The 24,372-nt window shown below is 45.9% G+C and overlaps 1 protein-coding gene and 1 long non-coding RNA gene across 8 annotated transcripts in view; one reads left to right on the top strand and one right to left on the bottom strand.

The window, feature by feature from the left end:
• CTNND1 (catenin delta 1) overlaps positions 1–24,372 on the top strand; it is a 56,324-nt gene that overhangs the window by 17,230 nt on the left and 14,722 nt on the right. For 5 of the 7 annotated variants that reach the window (XM_053398013.1, XM_053398029.1, XM_053398003.1 and 2 more), the window contains exons 2-6: positions 9,406–9,519; positions 11,986–12,296; positions 14,394–14,465; positions 14,957–15,115; positions 16,041–16,573. In XM_053398013.1, the coding sequence (XP_053253988.1) occupies positions 12,102–12,296; positions 14,394–14,465; positions 14,957–15,115; positions 16,041–16,573 (959 nt within the window). In that variant the 5' untranslated portion in view covers positions 9,406–9,519; positions 11,986–12,101. The remainder of the gene's footprint in view (positions 1–9,405; positions 9,520–11,985; positions 12,297–14,393; positions 14,466–14,956; positions 15,116–16,040; positions 16,574–24,372) is intronic. The other 2 variants (XM_053398037.1, XM_053398046.1) reach the window with 1 other exon arrangement.
• On the bottom strand, positions 13,818–19,312 carry LOC128418586 (uncharacterized). The gene is made up of 2 exons (XR_008331722.1): positions 18,910–19,312; positions 13,818–14,164 (listed from the first exon to the last, which is right to left on the bottom strand). It is a non-coding gene; the product is annotated as an uncharacterized LOC128418586 (long non-coding RNA).

The following is a 24,372-nucleotide window of genomic DNA, read 5'->3' as shown; positions in this document are numbered from 1 at the left end:
AGTGGGTCTTGAGAAGGGTCCATGTGTCAAAGCAAAGGGGTTCAGTGAATAAAAAGAGGAAGGCTATTGGAAGAGTAAGGGGCATTTGGGACATGTGGGGCAACACATCCAAGTTTGGCAATGACTAAGGTGGCTAGCGTTCATACTTCCCATTTTCAGGTGTACGCCTTTTTTAAAAGTAAAAGCATAAAGAAGTCTTATGAACAACATGAATGAAAGTGGAGAAAGAAGAAAAATGGAGGTGTGTTTTTCAACAATGCTTACCAGGAAAGAGTTTGTTTAGTCTTCTTGCAACTTCTTCCCTCTTCCACGTGTGTGTGTGTTGCTATGTTGCAGGGGAAGCACTGTAGTTCAATAGCTGAGCACATTCCTTACATGCAGAAGTTCCAGGTCCAGTTGTTGGCATCTCCAGATAGAGTTGAGCAAAGCCCCTTCCTGAAACCCTGGCCTGGAGAGCTTGGTTCCAGTCAATGTAAGCCAGTAGCTTTCAAGATGATGTTGAACACCTCGTTCCCATCAGCCCCAGGCAGCATGGCCAAGATCAGGGATGATGGAAGTTGTGGATGATGGAACAACATCCAGAGGGCCATAGGTTCCTCACCACTCATGGAGACAATACTGAGCTAGATTGATCAATGGCTTGACTTGATTTAAAACCACTTCATGTGTTCTGTCTTGTGTGCACAAGAACTTGGGAGGAAAGTCGCGAAGTGCTACTGAATGATGTGCTTCCTGAATGTGTCCATTTATGCATGATCAGAGTGTGGTTTTGGATTCCTACCCATAACTGGTGATGGTGAGCTGCTAGCCATACTTCTATCCCCCTTTTTAATTCAGGATCTTTTGGGATCTCTTCCTGACTTCATTCTCTTTCCTCACAATTTATTTTCAATGGTGGCTTCAGAAATGGTTACCATATTTTTCGCTCTATAAGACGCACCAGACCACAAGACGACCTAGTTTTTGGAGGAGGAAAACAAGAAGAAAAATATTCCGAATCTCAGAAGCCAGAACAGCAAGAGGGGTCACTGCGCAGTGAAAGCAGTGATCCCTCTTGCTGTTCTGGCTTCTGGGATAGCTGCACAGCCTGCATTAGCTCCATAACACACACACACATTCCCCCTTACTTTTTAGGAGGGAAAAAGTGAGTCTTATAGAGCAAAAAATACAGTATTTTGAAAAATCAAATACTTCTACTTGGGGAATTACTAGAAAGTAAAGCTTCTTCACTTTGTTGCCGGGGTTGAGCAAGCTCTTCCTGTTAGTTTCTGTCTTTGGAACTGGGGAGACATTGAGAGTTGCGCTGGTTGAGGATAATGGAAGTTGTATTCCAAAAACATGGAATGCCCCAGGTTGGCAAAGGTTGATGTAGAGAGCTGTTAGCCCACAAAAGCTGAATATTGCAAAATAGAGTTACTTAATGCCTGTAAAACAGTTATTTAATGCCTGTATATGGGGGGTGTTCTGCAGTTGTTTTGAAGACAGGGGACTCCTGTTGTCTTGGACGAGTCTCATGTTTTAAGTACAGTATCAAGTTATAGGAGGGGCTGGAGAAGGTGTGCAGGGATTGCTGACAATTATCAAACACGTCACCATCTGGGAAGATTATTTTATTACAATTTTGGATTGCTCTCTTGAAGCAATTCATATTCCCCCATTCTCTCTGTATCTTTCTATATGTGATGGGGTTGTATGTGTGTGTATAGCATAACAGGTAAAACAACTGCATATAAACACAGTTTAAACAACAACAATTATAATTATAATTATAAAAACAGTTTAAAATTGCCGCATACAGCAAAACAATTCCAATCCAGGACAGATACTAACTGGGATAAAGACTTTGGTATGCTTGTTGAAAGATAATAATCTGAGGAATGTGTTCTGAAGTAGAAGGCTGCAAGAAATTCTATATTTTAGCAACCTTTTAGCAGTTGAAAGCAGAACCAGCTTATCTTATATATATGCATCTGGCTTAATTATTTTGTGCCAGTGCTGTTTCTTTTGGATACAAACATTTTGGGACCAAATTGTGGTGCCTCTTTAAATGTCTGTTGCATGTGCTAACCTCCCACTGCTTCCTCTCTTTTCCCTCCTCCAGTTAAGATACATCCTTTCATTAAGAGGGCAGTGTTAGGCCTAAGTTTTTGAAATGATTAGGGTTACGCCTTTGGAGCTTTATTTAAGCTGAATCTATGGCCATCCAGATGTTGTGCCTGCATCAGCCCTGGCCAGTAGTCAGGGATGATGAGAGTTATCCTGCTTGGATAAACAGGCCTGGAATGGCAAATATAATTAGGGACGTAGGAAGCTGTTTTGTACTGAGTCAGGTCAATAGTTCATCTAGCTCAGTATTGTCAACACGGACTGGCAGCAAGTGCCTGGGATTTCAGGCAGGGATCTCTGCCTGCCCTAACTTGAACCTGGGACCTTCTGCAAGTAAAGCAGATGCTCTACCACTGAGCTATGGCTCTGTCTCAGCTGACTTGCAGCGGCAACATTTATATGCTGCCCATGTGGCTGGGTTGCACCAGCCACTCTGGGCGGCTTCCAAGAAATTATAAAGCCACAGTAAAATAATCAAACATTAAACACTTCCCTATCCACGGCTACCTTCAGATGTCTTCTAAAAGTCATCTGACGGGAGGGTGTTCCACTGGTTGGGTGCAACTGAGAAGGCCCTCAGATCTGGAGCTCAGTGTTCACGCTGAATGATTGGGGTGGAGACACCTCCCTAAGGCCTTGCATACCTGAAGTAGTAAGAAAATGCTGGTTGATAGTTTGCTTTCTGGGTTGTGAGGCACTTGGGAACTCTACTACTGTGTGTTCATAGCTGTATCAGCATCCATGAGTGTTAGGTAAAAGGTAAAGGACCCCTGGACGGTTAAGTCCAGTCAAAGGTGACTATGGGGTGTGGTGCTCATCTCGCTTTTGGGCCAAGGGAGCCGGTGTTCGTCCACAGACAACTTTCCAGGTCATGTGGCCAGCATGACTAAACCGCTTCTGCGGCAACAGAACCCTGTGACGGATGTCAGAGCACATGGAAATGCCGTTTACCTTCCCACTGCCTGTTTAAAGGTAAAGGTAAAGGTACCCCTGCCTGTACGGGCCAGTCTTGACAGACTCTAGGGTTGTGCGCTCATCTCACTCTATAGGCCGGGAGCCAGTGCTGTCCGCAGACACTTCCGGGTCACGTGGCCAGCGTGACGAAGCTACCCTGGCGAGGCAGAGCCGCACACGGAAACGCCGTTTACCTTCCCGCTAGTAAGCGGTCCCTATTTATCTACTTGCACCCGGGGGTGCTTTCGAACTGCTAGGTTGGCAGGCGCTGGGACCGAGCAACGGGAGCGCACCCCGCCGCGGGGATTCGAACCGCCGACCATGCGATCGGCAAGTCCTAGGAGCTGAGGTTTTACCCACAGCGCCACCCGCGTCCCACTGCCTGTTTATCTACTTGGAATGACGTGCTTTCAGATTGCTAGGTTTTGTATGCCTTTTAGGTGGTGGTAGGGAACTGTCTCCCGCTTTTTAATGGGTTCTAGGCCAAGTAACTGCCTTGCATGCTATGTTAGTTATCCCAATTACACAGCACACTGGAGCACAAAATCCCTGTTCAGGTAAGTGCGCTTAACCTGGCCACTTTTTAAGCTGGCAGTTTCAGCAGTGAAAAGGCAACCATAGGTGCAATGATTTTCATCGAGTCCCAATCTAGATTGGAGTATGTTCTGGATCAAGCCTTCCTCCTGCTGCTCCCCCCCCCCCAATAAAAATAAAACTGACCATACTTAAGTGCATTTGTTTTAAAGAGGTGACTTGATGTATATTCTGGCACTTGGGCAATAGATTTGGAAAGTGGAGGGAAGGACCTAGGGAAAACATAAACCTGCCTTTTGATAGTGTGCCTTACTCCTTTTAGGGGACAGGGAGCATGTATCAAGTTGCTCTTCCTGTGTTATTGTTTATATGTGGGTGGTTTGAAAAGTACTTGCATGGGGGCAACTCCTCCTCTGGAACTGGCTCATCTCCCAAGGCAAGTTTCTTCTCCAAGGTAGCTGCACTCCTTACATGGATTTAGGAACTGCAACAACTAGCTTTTCCAGTTCTCCCACAAGCAGGTAGGATGCCAAAAGAGCTCCTAGAGCACCTATTAGGAATGGTGAGTTAATGAGTTGTTCTAAATCGTCACAAAATATCTAATATCGGTTGTGCTTCTTGTTGTGCCAGATAGCCACAGTTAAGCTCTAGAAATCAGATCAGGGCTTCTTGAGCAGCAATTTACATTTATTTATTTTGAGGCCCATAATAAGAGAGTGAACTAGCCCAGGAAATGTCTAGAGCCGATCCCATTTGGGAAGGATGTAGTAGGAAGGCTTCTGAGTTTGCTCAGATTTCATCTTGGCTTGCATGCATTTTGTTCATTAGCTTGTGTAGAGGAAGTGAGGGCGGTATCTTGTGCCTCCTTGCAAATGGAGCCTACAGAAATGTTTAACTTTGGGCATTGGCCTCTGCAGGATGCGTGAGTTCACAGAAATCCTACCTGTGTACACATGCCGTATGTGTTTTGCTAGGGCTCATAGCAGGGCAGGGGGGGGGAAGTGCATTTATGGGTAGGAGAAGCAGCAATAAGTATTCATGTCTGCATTTGCCTTTAATGCAATGTCTGCAGCTGTTCATAGTTTCCAACTACAACTTGAACTGTATTTAGAGATCTAGAAAGTAAGTATTCCAGCTTGGGGGTTGCATGGCTTTTAACTCTTGAAGGTATTAGAAACTTCACATGATCCTCTGGTGTTGTGGGATCAGACTTGTGAATATGCTAGCATGAATGCACTTTGCTGAATTCAGAACATGGCCTTGAGTTGTTGTGTATGAAAGCATCAAAGCAAAAAGGCAAATCCAGAAGTATATATACCAGGCTTCCAGCCCTTGGGGCTTTGGTGAACCAAACCCTGAGAACTTGCAGTTTCTCTTATGTATGGAGCATCTGATCAGAAGTCCATTTGTTACAGTGAACACTTGCCCTTTCAAGCAGCATTATACAAGTTCCAGTCAGCTGAATATTTGGCAGAGCATTATGTGAGGAGAGCGTGTCTGTTGGTGGAAACACTTGTTTTGTCATTTTAAACTGCAATGTCTGCTTTGGGGTGCTTCATTTATTGTCTCTCTGACCAGTCCCATGTCTGATAATTTCAAGATCTCTAATGGTATCTTGCCTTTCAGGCTGCTTTTGGTCCCAGAAGTCCAGTGTAGCATCTAAGTGCGAGTTAGAATGTGAGTTGTCCAGGTGTGTTTGTACTGGGCCATGACAGCCTTGCAAACAACTTTTGCAATTCTTCTGGGTGGGAGAGATAGTCAGGGTGTGGGTGGGTGTATGAGAGAGAGAGAGAGAGAAGTTTGTGGAGGAGTTCTGTGTCTGTGCAGTAATGGTTGTAATCACAATTGCATGTGATGGTTGCAAGCACTGTGTTCCATGTATTAGTGGCAACTTGTTCTGTGGCTAATAGTTTGTGTATTAGTGGCTACAGATGCTCTGTTGAACAAAAAGGCCATCTCTTTCAGATCCTACTTACGGGCATGTCCATCTGCCTGGGGTAATAAATGGACCTCTGGAATAGATGGATCTTTGAGCCAGCTGGTCAATTCTGACATAAATTTCATGTTGACCTTTTGCAGTGCAAGATGAATTTGATGCTTTTCTATCAGTTGAGTGGAAACACAGCAGCAAGCAAGGAGGAATATCTTCTTCCTCACTGTGTTCAAAAGTCTTTGTTACATAGAAAAGCACACACTGGCTAAACAGCTGCGGAGGCAGAGCCACAACCAACCTGGCTTTTGGGGGGACATATGCTCATCCCAGCCAGAAGTGAGGCTTGAGGATCATGGCACATGGGTGTGGTCCTGGAGAATGACACCACACTGCTCTTTCCGAGGCATAGGAATCAGCAGCATGAACTCTGAGTTGGCAAGCATTTTGGCGACTGAAATCTTGGTTTAAGGAGCCATTTGGCACCTAGCTTATATATCCCATTTTCTAATACTGCCCTGAACACTTGATAATGCTGTATAAATATATTTTGCATTAAACAGGCAGGGGAAACATCATGTATGATTTGTCAAGAGCGAGATAAAAAGGGGGAAGGAGCTGAGGTTCCCTTTCTTAAAGGAATCCTGAGTTTACAACCTTTTATAAGAGTGTTTGTCAGGTTCTGTAAGGTACATTTATTTGAGTACTAAGGAGAGAACCATGGCCCACATCTGGCTGGTGGAGCAGTGCTCTCCACTCACCAACCCAGATCGCAAAACAAGCAAAATATGCTAGCAGACTTCTTTCTTCCTAGCGCAGAGTATGCCAGACCCTAGGCAGAATGTGTTTGCTTGTTGAATTCACACACGGTTGCTGTCTAGACACAGGGAAAGTAGGTGTTATTACTTAACTTAACACAGTGCTCACTGCACTTCCATGGGCCAAATCCCTAGCATCAATCTTGGGTAATGCAGTTTGGCTTATAAAATGGAGCATGGAGAGCCTGACGGAGAGCATGGAGAGCTGCAGGCCAAACCATCTGAAGTGCACCAGGTTGTGAAAGGCTGTCAATAAGACATGGTTTCCCTTTTCCTTTTTTCCCCCTTCCTCCCTTTATTTAAGAGGCAGCAGTACTTGCTTGGTATACTAAAATTATCTCTCTCGTAGATAATAGCCTAGCTCTCAGAAGGGGTTTCTGCTCAGTGGCTCAGTTCACATGGAACACTAAACCATAACCAGACCCAATTTATAAACTCGTTTGTCTGGAGTGAGACAAACCACAAGCCTGGGTTCAGATGTGATGCAATAGCAAGCCATAGCTTGGCTCTGGGTAGCATGTCAGTTGGAGGACGGGGGAAGGAGTGCAGCAGCTATGGTCTCTCCAGGACCTCTCTTGGCTCACATATTCATACTAAGGCATGAACTGGTGAACCAGGTCTGTATGTTTCAGGCTTGAGGTGTTTCTATTTTAAAGTACATTGAGGAGACCCTGGGAATGTCTAGGCATCTCGCTCTTGTGATGAAATAGTGTACAGTGGTACCTCGGGTTACATACGCTTCAGGTTACAGACTCCGCTAACCCAGAAATAGTACCTCGGGTTAAGAACTTTGCTTCAGGGTGAGAACAGAAATCGCGCAGCGGCAGCGGGAGGCCCCATTAGCTAAAGTGGTGCTTCAGGTTAAGAACAGTTTCAGGTTAAAAACGGACCTCCGGAACGAATTAAGTATGTAACCAGAGGTACCACTGTATAGTACAATGGTACCTTGGTTCCCGAATGGCTTAGTTGTCAAACAAATTGGCTCCCGAATGCCACAAACCCGGAAGTAAGTGTTCCGGTTTGTGAGTGTTTTTCGGAAGCCGCACGTCCGACGCCACTTCTGCTTGAGTGCAGGAAGCTCCTGCAGCCAATCAGAAGCCGTACCTTGGTTTTCGAATGGTTTCGGGAGTCAAACGGACTCCTGGAACAGATTAAGTTCAAGAACCTTGGTACCACTGTAGAGGATAGATTTGAATCCAAGCAACCTTTGTGGGGAAAGGGGTAAGACAGCCTCCTCCATCGGATGGCATCTACTGGGACCACTGCTTGCTCCACTTGGGGATGTTGGTTATACAGTGGGATGCTGATGATGTACTTGAAGTGGGCTTGGGACTGCCCAGAAGATTTTCTTTTTCTTTTTTTAAATAATATTTGTTATTAAATTTTCAATTTCACTATTTCAAATAAACATTTTACAAACTTCAAAATACCCAGTGACTTCCCTTCTTCTCTTTCCATGGTTCATTTTACATATCATACATCCATGCATATTTTACTATAGCCATCGCCAGAAGATTTTCGACAGCAGCCCTAGAAAGAAAAAACGGGAGCGTTTCTTGGACTCTTCCAGGCCTTGGGTGCCTCCTCGCTGCGGCACTGCAGAGAAAGATTATAGGGTGGAGGCCATGGGATGGCAAAGCACTAAACTGTTTAAAGCAAACTAACAATCTCCTCTGGGTCAAAGTCCAACTGGTGCCAAGATGTCTGAACCAAAGTGAAAAACGTTCAGTTGTCAAATAAGCAATTCCTAACATGTGACTAAAAATATGACTCAATGAGAAGTGGTGTGTCCTCTTGTTGTAGCCCAGAGTGTTGTGACACAAGTTTGCATCTAAATTTCTTCTGAAAGCATAAATCTGCATATTCAGGAACTGTAGCCATTCAGCATAAAACATTTAAGGCTGAATTAATCTAATGGCGATTCCACGAACCTGTTGTTCCTCATTTTCTCGCAAACCACATTTCCGTAACTGATGGTCTTCTAGAAAGGCTACTTTTTCTGGATGCTACCAGTAAATGACTAATGAGGTGCATCTCTTGCCTGCCTGCTTAATTGTAGCATCCAGTTAATGGAGCAACAGTGTCTTTTGGATTTTAATTTCACATTGGGGCTTGTGCATAGGAGTGTTTAGTGGGCAAGAAAGACTTGGGCAAAGATGTGAGTGGAGCTGTTGGATGACTGCAAAATGAAGTTTGTGTGTTCCAGATAATGGTCATGGGATTGTGCTGCTTTTCTTTGCACTATTATGAATCTCTCCAAAGAGATCCCCCCTGCCTCAGATTGTCAGTGCCCATGGCCTTGTATGTAAATCATTTCTGGGCCTGGTGTTGTGTGTCACCAGCACCGTGGGAAAGTGGGTTGAGGCGAGATCTGTCTTGGAGGCCAGACTAGTCCAAGCACGCCGTCCCTACCTTGATTTCCCCACCCCCTGGGATTTTTGCTTTTTTAAAAAAATATACAATTCTGACATGCTTGGGCAAGGCTTTCCTGAGGTGGGATGTTAAGTGCTGGAGGAAGCTGTTTGCTCTGTATCTACCTTCCGTCAGTCATAGAGTACCAAGATCTTAATACTAGTTGGCCCACTGAGTTGGCAACTTGTGTGCAGAATAGTTCTATTTGTGTTTTCCCAATTTCTGTGTGCCTTGTTAGCTGTCTTTTGGAAGGTTACCTTGTAAGCCACAAATCTCCTTAAAAATCCTAAACCACATTTATTCCCTGTAATCCAGTTGGGCAAACCTGAGCTTTCTTTTCCATTGTAGCAGTGCTATACCAGTTAATGTGACCATTCCATTTTAAGAAGTGCTTTTGTAAACCACTTGTAATTCCACTTTGGGAGAAATGGTGGAATGGTTCATTGTAGTCTTTTCCAACTCCAGCCAGCGAGTTGTAGTCCAAAGTATCTAGAGGGGTGTGGAAGATAGGTACAGTGTGTGTTTTTTTTAAAAAAATGAATAAATACTGGTTTGATTATAGATCCTTCTTTACATGCCTCTTGTGCTTTGTTCCATTTTTATTTTTTAAAATCACACATATATTGAATCCCCTTTCTGCTGTCTCTGCAGCCTTTTCCCTCCTGCTTCCTTGCTGTTGGTGGCTGGGCTGCTTCTTCCATGATTTTCTGCACTTAGACCAAGCTGTGCCTTAGCCAATCAGTTCAGACCGGCCTTCCTTCACAGGTGTGTATGGTGTGAAAAATCAATCTTAAATGTAATTTTGTTCTCTTCCATTATGGGTGGCGGGCTCTATTTTTCTCTTGAACTGACCATTTTAAAATTTTTGAATTTCCTCCCATGGTAAGGAGATCAAAAGCCCCCAGGTAGAGTACAAATGTGGGCATTAACTCCCTCCTGCCTCCCCAATTCCAACCACACTTTTGTGCATGGGTTGCTTTAAAAGTCAAACACAGCTTTATGGATTTATTAAGTAGATTCTGTCTCAAGACATTCCTGTTGGGCCTATGCCAGTGCCCTGTTCTCTAGCACAGTGGCATATGATTTGCAGAACACCTTGCTCCCCTTTCCCATCTTGTTAGCCATGAAACGATTGCTGACAACCACATTAAAGCCTGTAGCTCCACACCTGCGGTTTTCAGCTGATAAAAGGTGGTAAAGGAAACAGCTCTTGGAGGGAAACGGCTTGAAGGAATATCTTGCACTTTGGAGATAGATTTCGCTGCAAAATAAGTTTGAGGGTTTTAAGAAGCTGTACTGCTTCCCAACCCTTTACTGCTTAAATGCCATTCACATATGTAATGCTGCAGCCAAGGAAACACACGCTGTGTCCTCAAAATACCTTGGGCAGATTTAACCAGATAAGACAGAGCTCTGCTGTCTCCATGATGGTAGCAACGTTCTAGATGTGTATTGTTGATGAGCATTTGACAACCGCATATGGCCAGACATATTATATGTACACATAGATGTATTATATGGAATGTTGCTGTTTCCCATCATGTGTTTGAAAAAGCCATTAACACTGGAGCTTTGGAAAAATGAGAGTGAGTTTCATCCTTCTCCGCCCACCTTTCTGGCGCTGGCTCTTGGTATCTTTCTGCCCAATATATAATCACTGTGTTGGTAGGTCACAAAGCAACCGAACTTGGCCTCCCCCAGCTTGGTGCCTTCCAGATGTTTTGGACTACAGCTGCCATTAGCCCCAACTAGCATGGCCAACAATTGGGGTTGATGGGAACTGTAGTCCAAAAACATCTGGAGGGCACCTGGTTGGGGAAGATGGAACTTAACTTCTTGTTCCCAGCTGTGACATGACATTGAGGAATTAAAGGCTATTGCACCCTGACAGGAATGCACAAGAACATAACTGACAGGCAGTTTCCTGTTTAGGAGACAAGGACCTGGGCTCTAGACAGGCCAGTCAGATCTGTAAGTGCTGATGCAGTGGAATTTGGAAATTGCAGCCATATCAAAAGGCCACATGTTAAATATGAGGCGGCTCTTGCGACGACCTCTTCAGGATTAATAGGGCAGTATTGAGGGATCGCTAAGATTTATTTGCAAAAAAATCTATTCTGCCAACATTAAGGAAAAAAGCCATGGCAGTGGGCAGCATAAGATGAGCAGTAAAACTATATTCAAAAAACCAATACAAAATGCATCACAAACCAGAAGATCAGCTTAATATCTCAAATACATAATTGGATCATTTCCCAGGGGAAAGCCTGGATGAGCAGATGAGCTTTTAAGCAGGCTCCTAAATGCCAATACCGTAGGTGCCTGACTGATGTTCATTGGGGGTGCATTCCAAGGGGTTTGTGCCGCCACACTGAACAAGTCCTGGTCTTAGTAGATATGAGACAAATCTTGGGAGCGTGTGGCACTACTGAGAGTGTCACTCCTGAGGATTAACAAATGGTTGCTCTGTGTTTAAAAGCCAGGGCTATTTGGACCAGTCTTGCATTACAGGAAAAACGTTAGTGCTGGAGACATAGACCAAACTCCTGTTCCCTGGCCAGGGTTCCCTCGCCTATGCATTAAAAGGCACACAGAGCTAAGCTTGCAAAGGCAACATATACCAGGTAGCTTCTAAATAACCCACAAACTAATCTCCTTTCTCCTGCTTGTTGTTTCCTGCTCAGAGTGGGATTCAACCAAGTGCTTCATGTTAGAAGGGTACACCGTCCACATAACGTGAGGGATTTGTTGGGAGCAAGGGAGCTAAATTGCAGGGGAAGTATAGAAAAGGCCATAGTCAGCCTAGAGGGAAATCATAGCCACCCCCAGTAGGACCACTGGTTAAAATCCTGAGTATTACCATTAAAACTGTCCCTCAAACTTCTGTGGGTGCCAGAAACCTGGGCCTATCCTTCCCAGAATCTGGCCTGCACTTTTGACAAGAGCCTGCAAAAAAGAAGCCATGAAACATAATTTGCCATGGCCACTTCTCTCCTGAGGGAGCACCCTTGGGAATCGAATTTCCTTTTGCACTTGTTTGCCTTGGGGAGGCTAGGAGGGAGAAAATATGTAGTCTCCTTCTCCTGCTCTGTTGATTTGTGGGAGGGGAAAATGAAGCAAAACTCTGGTCTTTCCCCAAGTTTAATTTTTTTTTAATCAACGCAACAAATTCTCTCTTCTGTGACCTAAATCTTTCTCTTCTTACTTTCTCCCCAACTCTTGTGTGTGAAGTGAGGGGCTCCCTTCTCCCCTCCAGCCCCCTTTTCTGTGTGACGTCCGTTCCCTCCAACCCCGTGGCATCTCCCTGCCTTGCACCCGCCCTCCCCCCGTGCGGGGCCTTCACAACCATGGATGACTCGGAAGTGGAGTCGACTGCCAGTATACTTGCCTCCGTCAAAGAGCAGGAGGCGCAGTTTGAGAAGCTGACGCGGGCACTGGAGGAGGAGCGGCGCCATGTCTCTGCACAGCTGGAGCGCGTCCGCGTCTCCCCGCAGGATGCCAGCCAGACCATGGCCAACGGCACCCTCACCCGCCGGCACCAGGTAAAATCACCTCAGGTGAGGTGGGCAAGCAGGATGCTTGTCGGCTTCTGGACTCAAGTGGTGCCTGCTGGAGTGCCGCCTTGGTAGTGTGGCTTCTGTCGGGGATGGTTTGCGGGGCAACTTGGCCCAAGGGCTATGACATTCTGCACTTTGCATAGCTGGGTCTACAGGCCAGTGCCTGTTCAGCGGCTAACCCTAGACAACAGCTCTGTTTAGGAAGTGGTGTCATGGAGAGGTTGAGCAACCAATGTTGAGTGAGTGGCTAGATTTTGCTTTCACAGTGCCTAGTGTCATATGAAATAAAAACCACCATCCATGTTGAAGTAGAAACTGAAGTGCTTCTCCTTGGGAGACAGACCCTCCTTTATAGGAGTCCACCTCATGGAAAGTGGTGGACTCTCCTTTCATTGGAGGCTTCTTAGCAGAGGTTGGCTGGCCATCTGTCAGGGATTCTTTAGCTGTAATTCCTCCATTGTAGAGGGTTGGACTAGTTAAGCCCCTTCCAACTCTGATTCTCTCCTTCCTATTCCCATTTTAACTCCTGAAGACCAGTAGTATATCATACCATACGTAGAAGTCTGGTTCACCTATAACACTAAGCCCAAACACATTGAAGTGTGGATGAGTGAGCCTGCAGGTACTCAGAGCAGAACGTGCGGCCACTTCACATCTATTCTAGTCCTACTGCCACTGCCACAGTACCAAGAACTAAGCCATGGCTTGGCATATTGAGACCTTCAAGACCAGGCTTATGGTTTACCTCACTCCAGATGAGCCATGCGTGGTAAGTCATAAATAAACCTTGGCTACAACTTGTGGTTTGATGTAATGCTAGGCCAAACCATGGCTTAACTCTGGGTAACAGCAGCAGGACAGGAGCAAACCAGCTGTGATTTTTGCCCAGAGTACCCCCAAACCCATTCCCTCATGGTTTGCCTTAATGTTAGGCTTGAAGTGGGCCAGTGTGTGCTTGTATTGATTACTGATGGTTCAGAGTGTGTATCTGTGTAACGGGATACCCAGCAAAGAAGTGGAGTTAGCTGCTGTAGTGCTTTCTAGAGAACATCCTGGATATGGGGATCTTGGTATAAAAAATAATAATAAGCCAGAGTTCTTCATTTAAGCTGCTGTAGAACAATCAAAAGTTCCTTGCCCTAGCTGTTCATAATGGCAACCCTCGTTCTTTGATAGCAAAGTGCCCTCAATTTCAGACACACCAGGATGAAGTAGCATGAAGGAAATGTCTTGGGTAGATGTGGAGAAAACCCCCAAATGACTTTTTTTTGAGGCTTTTAAGCCAAGCTCATCTTGCCTTTCCCTTTCTGTTTGATTACTGCTAGCTATTTGCGTTTTGTACTTCTTAACCTCAGGGGTAGGGTTGAGGAAGTAGACAGCGCCAAAGGATACTTATTAAGCTTGCGGTTGCTATTTTGAGTCCTGTTTAGTTCAGAAGTTCTGCCCCAACAGGGATGGAAACTGTTTGGGGTGCACACAAGAACAGAGCTGCAGGGGTCTGCAAGGTGGTGTTGAACTTGAGTGCTCTACTTGGAAGATCCTGCATTTAAATCCTTTTCACTCTGGAGGGGAGAGGTCTGCTGAGATGGGTCACCCTCATTCTTTTTGTAGGATGGAGATGGGACCTGAGACTTTTGAGCTGTTGTAGCCATGGGCTGCTTTTCCCAGTCTCTGAACTGTTTTCTCAAGGTGATCTTCCATGTGCTTTAGTTAGCTACCTTAGTTAAGAGCTCTTGGTGCCTTTTGGGTTGTGGCAGCATGCAGTCTTTTTTAGTTCTCTCTGGGATGCTGCATTCTCTCCCTGCATAGGGTTTCATAGATGGACAGGAGAACTTGTCCGTTTCTCTCTCCACCTGTGAGGAAGCATAAACCTCTTAAGGAGCTACCTAACACTCTGCAACCTATATGTATCGTGTTACTTGCTAATTGCGCCAGACCAGCCTTCTAGCTTCTTCACTTTATGGTGAGCCATAAACTCAACCAGGGCTGAACTTGCTCAATTGCCACAGGTGACTTCCACTCCCCCGCCCCCCTTATTTCCCCTGATTGTGGACACAAATGCACCACTATTTTCTTTTACAGAACGGCCGTTTCTTGGGCAATGCTGACCTGGAGAGACAGAAATTCTCTGAACTGAAACTCAACGGACCACAGGTAAAGAACGGAACTGAAAACTTCTTTCTGGCAGGTGGCACTAATTTGCTGAAGGTGTTGTTGCTTTTTTCAAGAGGATCTAACCTGATGTGAAAATTCAGGCTGGATTCTTTGAGGTTCTCCAATCTGTAGCCTGTGGTGGGTGGGATGGGCCTACGTTTTTCCTCCATAAAATGTTGAGAAACTGTTATGCACGTGGAGAGGAAGTCTGAGTCACTTTCTCTCCTACTCTTGCATTGAATGGAAAGCCACTCAGTGGTTGACGTCCTATTTTGTTGCATGAATTTACTGTGGTTTGAACTGGAACTTGGGTTCAAAAGCCTTAAATAGCAATGTCTAAAGAGAAAAAAACCCCTTTTTGTGTATGCGCTTCCTGAGAGAGAGACTGGGTATTAAAGGGAACTTGGCAGGTTGTGCCTGGCTTATGGGAAGTGTGCAGAATTGTCTGGGCAGAATTGGGCTGCTGCTGATCTGTATCTCCGTCTCCTTAGGACCACAGTCACCTCATATACAGCACCATTCCCAGGATGCAAGACCCAGGACAGATTGTGGAAGAGACCTACACTATGGAGGAGGATCCCGAGGGTGCCATGTCAGTTATTTCGGTGGAGACCTCTGATGATGGGAAAACTCGCCGCACAGAGACCACGGTGAGATGCTTGAGAAGAATTGCAGGTTCTGATATTGTGAAATGTGCCCCTTATTTAGTAGCTGGGTTGGGAAGAGATTAGGCTTGTGTGTACCAGACACTCGACAGCAAAGAACCGCTGGGGCTTAGAACACCCAAACAAGCGGTGTTTTAAATTTCCATTAGTGGCAGCTGCCTCTATGCAGTGATCTAAAGTAGTTTTCGCTGCTTCGTTTGTTATCCCCAAAAGTCTATGCAGGCACAGTGAAGGCAACTTACTTCACCAGTAGAGGGAGGCCTGCAGGATTGCACTCGCTCCCCTCCCTCATTTCTGGGAGCATGAATTCAACCTGTCTAGCCTAACTGCCATTCATGTTTATTGGTGGTGATGTAGACAGCAGACAGAACTCACCAAGGTAACCATTTTAACAGAGGAGCAGGATATAAGCTGGGCAGGAAGGAGGGAGCATGTGATTCTGCCACCAGCTCCTAATAGCTTAGCCAGGCTTAACCAATGGGCAATATTGCATTGTGCTTAACCAAAGTGTCCCAGAAGCAGGATTCTGAGAACTGCAGCTCTGCCAGTTCTCTCAGCAAGAAAACATTTAGGGTTGGACTTAACTCGCCTGCAGTGCACAAGTTTTGCAAGCACCTGCAAAGGTCTATGAAAGGTGTACCACCATGTGGTGTTGAGCTTCCCGCTTACATCACGGCTAATGGCAAAGGATGATGGGAGTTGTAGCCCAGCATCTGGAGGGTGCCACATTAGCTACCCCGCCGTCTAGAAAGACGGCCCAGAACAAGAGCCACGGAGGGTAAAAAGAGCAAGACCATGTGGAAGTAATGGGGAAATACCACAAAGAAATCAGTGATTCCAGCTTGGCACTGACTACTTGGGGGTCAAAGGCGCTGGCAGATGCCTAACAGCCCCCGTTACTGTTGTGTAGGTGAAGAAGGTTGTGAAGACCATGACCACGCGCACAGTGCAGCAAGTTCCTGTTGGCCCCGATGGGCTGCCTGTGGATGGCTCTCCAGTCCCCAACAACTACATCCAGACCATGGATAGGAACTTCAGGAAAAACACCAATGGCGGCCCTGGGGCCTACATGAGCCAGCCGGGCACAGCTACCCTCCCGCGAAACTACCACTACCCAGACGGCTACGGCCGCCCGTACGAGGACAGCTACCACGGCAGCGAGCACAACTACGGCAGCCTGTCCCGCGTGACGCGCATCGACGAGCGCTACCGCCCCTCCATGGACGGCTACCGGGCCCCCAGTCGGCAGGATGTCTATGGGCCTCAGCCGCAGGTGCGGGTAGGGGGAAGCAACATGGACTTGAACCGCTTCCACCCAGAGCCTTACGGGTTGGAGGACGACCAGCGCAGCATGGGATACGATGACCTCGATTACGGCACCATGCCAGACTATGGTACTGCCAGGCGGACTGGGACTCCCTCCGACCCCCGCCAGAGACTCAGGTAGGAGCATTGTGCTTGGCACTCTAGGGCAGATGGTGGCAATGATTCTGCCATGATATAGAATCTGTTAAAGCGACACTGGAGGGGTGGACATGCACTCGTTCTTAAGAAACATTGTGAAGATGTGCTTTTACCATAGCTCTTTGAGACACTGACAATGCAGTCTATAAAGCGAGCTTTAGAGTTGTACAGACTTGGCCTTGGGATTCAGGGATGAGCAGAATTTTTCTAGAGGACTCTGCTCATCTGCTTTTGTCCCTTCAGTTAAAAGGAAAAGGCTGAAAATGTTATTTCAAGTAAACCTTCCAAAAATGTGCCACTGAATGTCTGTTGATAATTGTAAGGAGCTTGTGGCGCTAGTGCTCTTTTTGGCCTCAAGAGGAAGTATATTGAGAGCTCAGTGTGATGGCTATTTTCTGGATGAAAAGTCCCCATTCACACGTCACCTCTTGCCGTGTGCTAAGCGATCTTAAGCAAGCCACTCCATGAGTCCTCCTCTGCAGTATCCTCCACCTTCAATGTGGGGATGATACTAAGCTAGCTCTGCAGGACCCTTGTGGAGAATTCTTGAGTGTGTGTATGAGGAGTCTCATTAAGGTGCTAGATAAGGCCTAACTATAATAAGATGGCATCTCTGGTACCGGTATTATGAGGTACTCTTCATTCCTTCCCATTGTGAAAATGCATCCTGTTGTCACTGCAATGAAAACGAGCCTTGGTGTTGCACAGCTGTGAGTTCTTGCTTTCCATTGCCAAGAAGACCCTGACTGTATGACCAGCATATTTCTGTTGAGCATACAGGTAGCAGTGACTGGTTCACAGCTGTAGCGCGAGGGGCTTCAGGGCTCTGTATCAAGATTCAAATGCTTGCATGGTGTATAAATCTTACTAAATAAATAGATAAACCTAGGGCTCACCAGGTTTTTTGTGTGTGGCCTGGGGTCATATTTGGAAATCTGAAACTGTCATGGTCATCACAAAATACCCAGTATACCTGAAGGAGCATCTCCACCCCCATTGTTCAGCCCGGACACTGAGGTCCAGCTCCGAGGGCCTTCTGGCAGTTCCCTCACGGTAAGAAGTGAGGTTACAGGGGACCAGGCAGAGGACCTTTTCGGTTGTGGGGCCCACCCTGATGTCAAAGAAATAAACAACTATCTGACTTTTAGAAGACATCTGAAAGCAGCCCTGTATAGGGAAGTTTTTAATGTTTGATGTTTTATTCTGTTGGGAACTGCCCAGAGTGGGGAAACCCAGCCAGATGGGCGGGGTAGAAATAAATATCATCATCATCATCATTTCACACAGGAAAACAGCCAGAACTTACCCACCACAAACAAAAAAAACCTAAAACATGTAAAATGGGCAACATGCCCCCCAAAACAAATAAAGCAGCCACATGCACATACCCCCCCCCCCGGAGGCACACACCCAAAGAACAGGCAAAATACCCTCAAACAGATTTTTTAAAAGTTGACACATTCGAGCTTGCTTTCTCTTGTATCAACCTAATAAAAAGGAATCTGCCACCCACTCTCCAATCTCAGAGATTTAGCAGGCAGTGGCTTTTTTCCCCTGAGGAGTTTCAAAAGAAGGCTGCTGCATCATTTTTCTTCCTTTCCAGTGAAGAATGCCTCTGGGCTTACATGGGACCCAAAGGCGGTCTGGGAAATGGAAAGGGAGAGGTGGGGCAGCTGGCGGCCGGCAGTTCTCTTTCCAGCCAGTGCAGCTGCTGCCAAAGTGTAAAAAAACAGGAACAGCAACAACAACAAAATAGGTAGTGGTTGCAGTTGCCAGATGGGCACCAAGAGTTGTGTGTTCCGATGTCTGCAAGTGCTGTATGGGGGAACCCCAGACTTAACCTTCTCTTTTCTTGTTTCCCTAATGGTGGCATAGGTTTACAGTCAACTGGGTGTTTTCAGATGGGGGCTTAAGGCTACAAATAGGTCAATGGCAACAGAAAGGGTAAATCCCCCAGAAAGGGTAAATGGGGTGGAGATTCAGATTATAGTAGGCTGATGACACTGGCATTGTGTGGATGCTGCGAGAAACTTCTATGTGTGAGAAGCACTGATCCCAAAGTAAAGGCCTGTCCCCTTGCTCTGTACCTTTGGTGTAGTATGATCTTGCGAATATCTGCTTCCATTGAAAAACCCCCACATCCCAATCACCCAGACTTAAATACCCTGATTTGTTGTGGAGACACGGGGTTGATAATTTATCTTAGCTATTCAGATAGAAAGAGGGTTGTTAAAAGTTCAGGCTTTTGGTAAAATGGAGCTGAATAGTGGCAAACTCCACGGCACAGTTTCCATTCCTCTTCTGTGGTCTCCTACCTGTCTTCTGCTGCTTCATGTCAGCTTCTGCCTCTGCCTGTCCTTTGCTCAGTGTTGACCCAGAGTATTCATCCTCAGCACAATTTCAGTTCTCCTCACCCCCTTCCACTGTATATTCTGCAGATTAAAGTACATGGATTAAAGGTATGTAAAATGACTATATTGTCTAATACTCCTTTGCTGTTTGACATTGCTGTCAGAGAGGAGGAATTTTGACCACCTTGGCTAACCCCTGAAGTAGGTGACTTTGTCATTAATCCGTTATGGTAGCTTTTGGCTGCAGAACTCAGGCCTAGAAGGGGAGAAGTGGTGTCTTCTGCTTGACCTGCACAGCTTCTAAACTCTGCAGGTGCTTGATGGAGCAGAGTGATGGCTTCTCTTGCCCGACTGACTTCACAAATGTTAACAATGGATTTATTGCCCAGGACTCATCAGGGTAGGGTAGGTTAGGGGAGGCTGAAATTCTGCAAAACCTGCTGCTTGGGTCAATGGACAAAACTTCATCCAGTTTTGGCTTCTCAACAGATAAACAAGATCTCCAAGAACGTATAGGAGATCTGTGTTCAGGATCTCCTGAGGATTCTCAAATTACTTCAGAGCAGCTGCAGTCCTACCCCATCCCAGTTTGGACTGCTCTTGCTGGACAGGTGGTGATGGTGCAGTGTTTTGTTTTTCTGTGGAAATGTTTCTGTTTCATGAGTTCATCAGGAACAATAAAGGGATGTTTTGATGCTGTTTTGAGCATGGTTTGGTGGAAAGGCGGGATACAAATTTAACAATAACAAAAATAATGCCTGAAAACTCAGGACTGCTTAAAATGCCCATAACCTCAGGCTTTTTTTTGCGGCTAATGCATGTGGCATCTTAAGTTTAGCCAGAGGAGTGAACAATTAAACGACTTGCTCACATGATTATAGAAAAGCGGCTCCTTCCTGTGCTGTATTGTTCTGACCTGTGACCTGCACAGTTAACATTGATGCATAAAAGCTGCTCCAGTAGAATTTCCAAGCGTGGAGTTTGACTGCCAGTTCTGAAATTGCTGTGCTTTGTGCAAGCAAATAAAGGTTGAATAAACTATTTATTATTTATATTTATCATATTTTCCACCTTTCCTCCGAGAAGCTCAAGGTGGTATATATACATGGTTCTTTCCCCTTCCACATCTTTATCCTCATGACAACTGTGTGAGGTAGGTCAGTCTGAGAGAGTGCCTGACCAAAGGTCACCCATTGAGCTTCAACACTGGGGATTTGAACCCTGGTCTCCCAGGTTCTAGTCCAGTACTCTAAACACTCTGCTACACTGGCTCTGTAGAATTGTAGAGGTTGAAAGGGGCCATGAGGGTCATCTAGTCCAGCCCCATGCAATGCAGGAATCTTTTGCCCAACATAGGACTCAAACCCACGACCCTGAGATTAAGTGTCTCGTGCTTTACCGACTGAGCTTTTTCCTTGTGCTGCCACCTCCTGTGTTGAGCTGTGTGTGCATGTCTGTTGTCCATTCTCTTTCCTATGATGGTAACTAGCCAGATAACATCTTTACTTGTTCTGAGTAAGGAACTGAACTTTACTACTTTTTTTTTAACCATTGTGACTTGGCAGCTTGCCCTTGTGAAGAAAGGCCTCAACAGCCTTTTAGTATGTTCAGTGTCCTCTAGCTCAGTAATCTGCCATGAAGGTCAGGAGACCCACTTGCGAGCATTCTGCTAAACTTCTGAGGCATGCACAAAAAACATCAGGAGGTGATGTGGTCTGACAGTAAGCCACTGTAGAGGATTGATTCCCTCACCCCCCACCCCGTGCTCTCGTATTTTCACACGGAAAGTCAGTACGGGTTGGTTTGCTGCTTTGAGACGATATGACGGTTTTGATGAAGTTTCCCAGAACAGCTGCCAGGCCCAAGTGTTGCCTTTTGAAGAGCCCCAGTTTGAATCCCTTGCAGTGAGAAGGGAGGGGTTAAAGCTTGGACGAGTGTCTCTTGTATGCTCTGTGATCTAAGAGATTAGGGCATGTAGGGAACAGTATTTGTGGTTTCAAAAATAACCCAGAGCTATGCGACTGTCTTGTATGAACACGTTTTCAAGCTGGAAAGCAACTGCCAAGTCAACGGCGCTTTGCCTCCAGAAGGCAGCTTGGACACTTGCAGTCTGGAGCACAGTGGTCTTCAAACTTACTTCCTTCAGGGACTTATTTCCACACTGACTTGTCTGATAAGGAGCTGGTATTTGCCTGTCCTTTTGTGTTTCAGTGGATATTAGGGTGCCTTCTCTGTTTATGTAGGCCACTGGCCAGGCCTTTCAGGCTGTGCTATTGTTCTGAATGTTCACTGTTGAATGAACCCCATGCAACAATGGCCATACAAGAAAGGGAGGTAACGAGAGGCCCCGCCTTAGATGGAAGCTTCATTGCTTGCCATAGCAAATTTCCTTCATGGGTTTCCTACAAAATATACGCTGAAAACCACCCGTCTGAAGCAGTGCTTTGGAACTGGGCTGGGCATCATGCAGCTCCTGAGGAATCGCTTGTGAGAAGCTATGAAAGCAAAGGCTTTAATGCACTTTTAAACAAAAATAAAAAACAGCAGCTTCCTCATAGAATACAGGCTGTTAAAATGCTGAAAAATTGGAAGTGAGGCATTAAGGCAGGCATAGGCAAACTCGGCGGCACTCCAGATGTTTTTGGGACTACAACTCCCATCATCCCTAGCTAACAGGACCAGTGGTCAGGGATGATGGGAGTTGTAGTCCCAAAAACATCTGGAGGGCCGAATTTGCCTATGCCTGCATTAAGGAGTCAGAAGTCACCCTTTCAGCTCTCATTACAGCTAAATTAGTGGGCTAACTCAAATTTGTCTTGCTTGAACATAAGTTCCACAATATGTGCATCATGCCCTGCAAATGTGACTTCAACTATGTTCTTGGTGTTTTTTAAAAATGTGACATGAGATGCAGCAAGAACATTTAACCACAAGCCAGCTTGACAAGAATATGTTTGCTACAGATATGGATATGGAATCTGAAATCATGTTGCCTGATAAGGGATGGGTTGTCCCCCCCTAATTTGTGTTTGCAATTTATAGGCCACCCAATAATCAGAGTTCTCTGAGGCAGCTTACAGGATTTTTTAAAAGCACACATAATAATAGAAACAACAAAATAAAACCAAAGCAACAGTGTTAAATCACAAATCACTTTAAAACAAAGTGGAGGAAAATAAATTTTTCAGCAACCAATCTGTTTTAAACCAATGAAAGTAGGGGCTCTGCCTTTCCAAAGCTGCGGTGTTCGCTGACTAAAACCTAGTTGCTTTCTGGATTATTGCCATCTCTGCTTAAAGAGCAGGTGAATCTTGAAACCTGTCCACTCTCATTCAGGCATTTAACTTTGAATCAGAGCAAACCATGACTAGGGAATTGGCTTCTTATTAGCTGGGCAGAGCAACATTTTCAGAGCAGAGGAACACATTTATTCGATGGGAAAGTAGTTAGAAGCTGAATACTAGCAGTGGAGAGAATTCTCTCTCTCTCCCCCTCCCTCCCTCCCTCCCTCCCTCCCCCCTCCCTATTGTCTCTTTTTCTCTCCACTTTTTTGGGTGGGAGGTGCTGCATGCGTTTGGCAGGTTTCCCACCTGCGTCTTAAAAGCATGGAAATTTGATCATACAAGCAGTCCCACCCCCCCACCCCCCAGAATGTCTGCTTGAATATTTGAAGATGAGAATGAAGGCTATGCCTTCTGCCCTCCCCATGATTTAAGGTGGCATTCCTTGGGGCCACACACTCCTCGGTTGCCTCTTTCACCCCATGGGACCACTTGCTTCCTCCATTCCAGCTTTGGGACCACTCCATCAGGATCCCACTCCTGGCCAAGGCTTGGGTATGGAGATCAGGCAGTATGCTGAGGTTACGAAGAAGTGCCTTCCTCTGACTTGGGCTGGTTTCCCAACTACTCTGGTGTTGTCCATCACCAGCTCTAATTGGTCTTGCACAAGCATCTCTCCCACTTCCTTTTCTTTTCTTAACCACAGGCGCCAGAGCCTGATCTCGAGAGACCGTATACATGTAAAGCATGACAGCTCCACTATGCAGATATAATTCCTTGTCCCTTGGGAGGCTCCCCAGTCCTGGACCAGACCACTAGTGTGAAGTCTGCGCTTTGCTACTAAGCGGTGGCTCCCCCTAAGTTGATTCAGCAAGGAAGCTGCAAAGGAAGGAGCTCTTCCCATTAGGCCCCCTTTGGCCCAACATTCATGCGTGCAAAACCACTCCAGACAGTGGGTGGAGGAGGCCTTAGGTGTACGTCCTTGGCAGTGCATCTGTGTGGGCACAAATGACAGGTGTTGGAGATGCACTGTGTGTATTTACACCCTGAAAGCAGGGTGGGCTGGGGGTTTCTGCTGGACCCCATTTCTGAAGGAGTCTGCGAAGATGCACATCTTGTTGTCTCCTTTTGGGTTGCAAAGCATTGGGGTAGTTTGGCAAAAGCAAAACAAGTCTTGAGTTTGGTCTCGGATGAGTAATCATCATCACCATCAACTTGGTGTGTGGGTGTCCAGGATAGAATATTTTTTTTGGGGGGGGAGGAAGTTGGGTAATCTTGACATTGCTTTCTTTGTGCACGCTTGGTTGGGGTATCAACAGTGTGGGCTTACTTGCTTTTAGAACTATGCATTGCATATGGATATAGATAAGGACCCAGGGACTTGGTGCTGAGGATGCTGATCCAGGTTGCTGCATTTTAAATGGGGATTGGGGAAGCTTTGCATGCTTTGCAGATTGGAGAGATGGAGCACAGCTTAACCAGCCACACACAACTCTGCTCCCAAAATGGGAGATCGGTTCCTGGTGAGACTTCCTGGGTCATCCTTGTGCAGTTCTGTTTCCAGCAGTAAGAATGTTTTAAAGGAATGTGGAGCCACCTGGAACATTAAACCTGTGAGGCTGATCTCAGGGTTGGGGGATCCTTGGCCATCTCCATCTTTACCTAAAAACCTTCCTTGGACACTGTTTAAGCTTCTTCCATGACTGTGAGGACCTGAAAGCTTCTTATATTACTATTGCAAAAGCTGAAGTGCTCTTGGTATCGAATCTTGTCCTGTCTCCTTTGCTTGTATACTGAGTTATATAGGAAAACCAAGTGTTAGAGGGACTACATTTCCATGAGGAGGCAAGGGTTCTGTTCCTTTAAGGCAGTGGAAGCATCGGTTTTCCTGCATGTTGCAGACCTTGCATCAATTCATGCCATGTGAATAGTTTGTGAAAAAAGGTATACTGATGCTACAAATCCCTATAACCATTTTGTCCTTGTAGCACCATGATGAAAGGGACTTCTGCTTTCCTTGAGGATGTTAAAAACAGTCCTGAGACCTTTTCTACCACTCTCTCATCCCTTCCCCACCTTTACCTAGCCACTTTTCTCTCTCTCTCTCCTCCCTCCCGCCTATTGCTTCAGTCACACTTTCCAGGGT

This window comes from Podarcis raffonei, chromosome 1 (genome assembly GCF_027172205.1).
Source record: "Podarcis raffonei isolate rPodRaf1 chromosome 1, rPodRaf1.pri, whole genome shotgun sequence".
Taxonomy (NCBI): Eukaryota; Metazoa; Chordata; class Lepidosauria; order Squamata; family Lacertidae; genus Podarcis; species Podarcis raffonei.
This window is presented reverse-complemented; position numbering and strand designations above follow the sequence as displayed.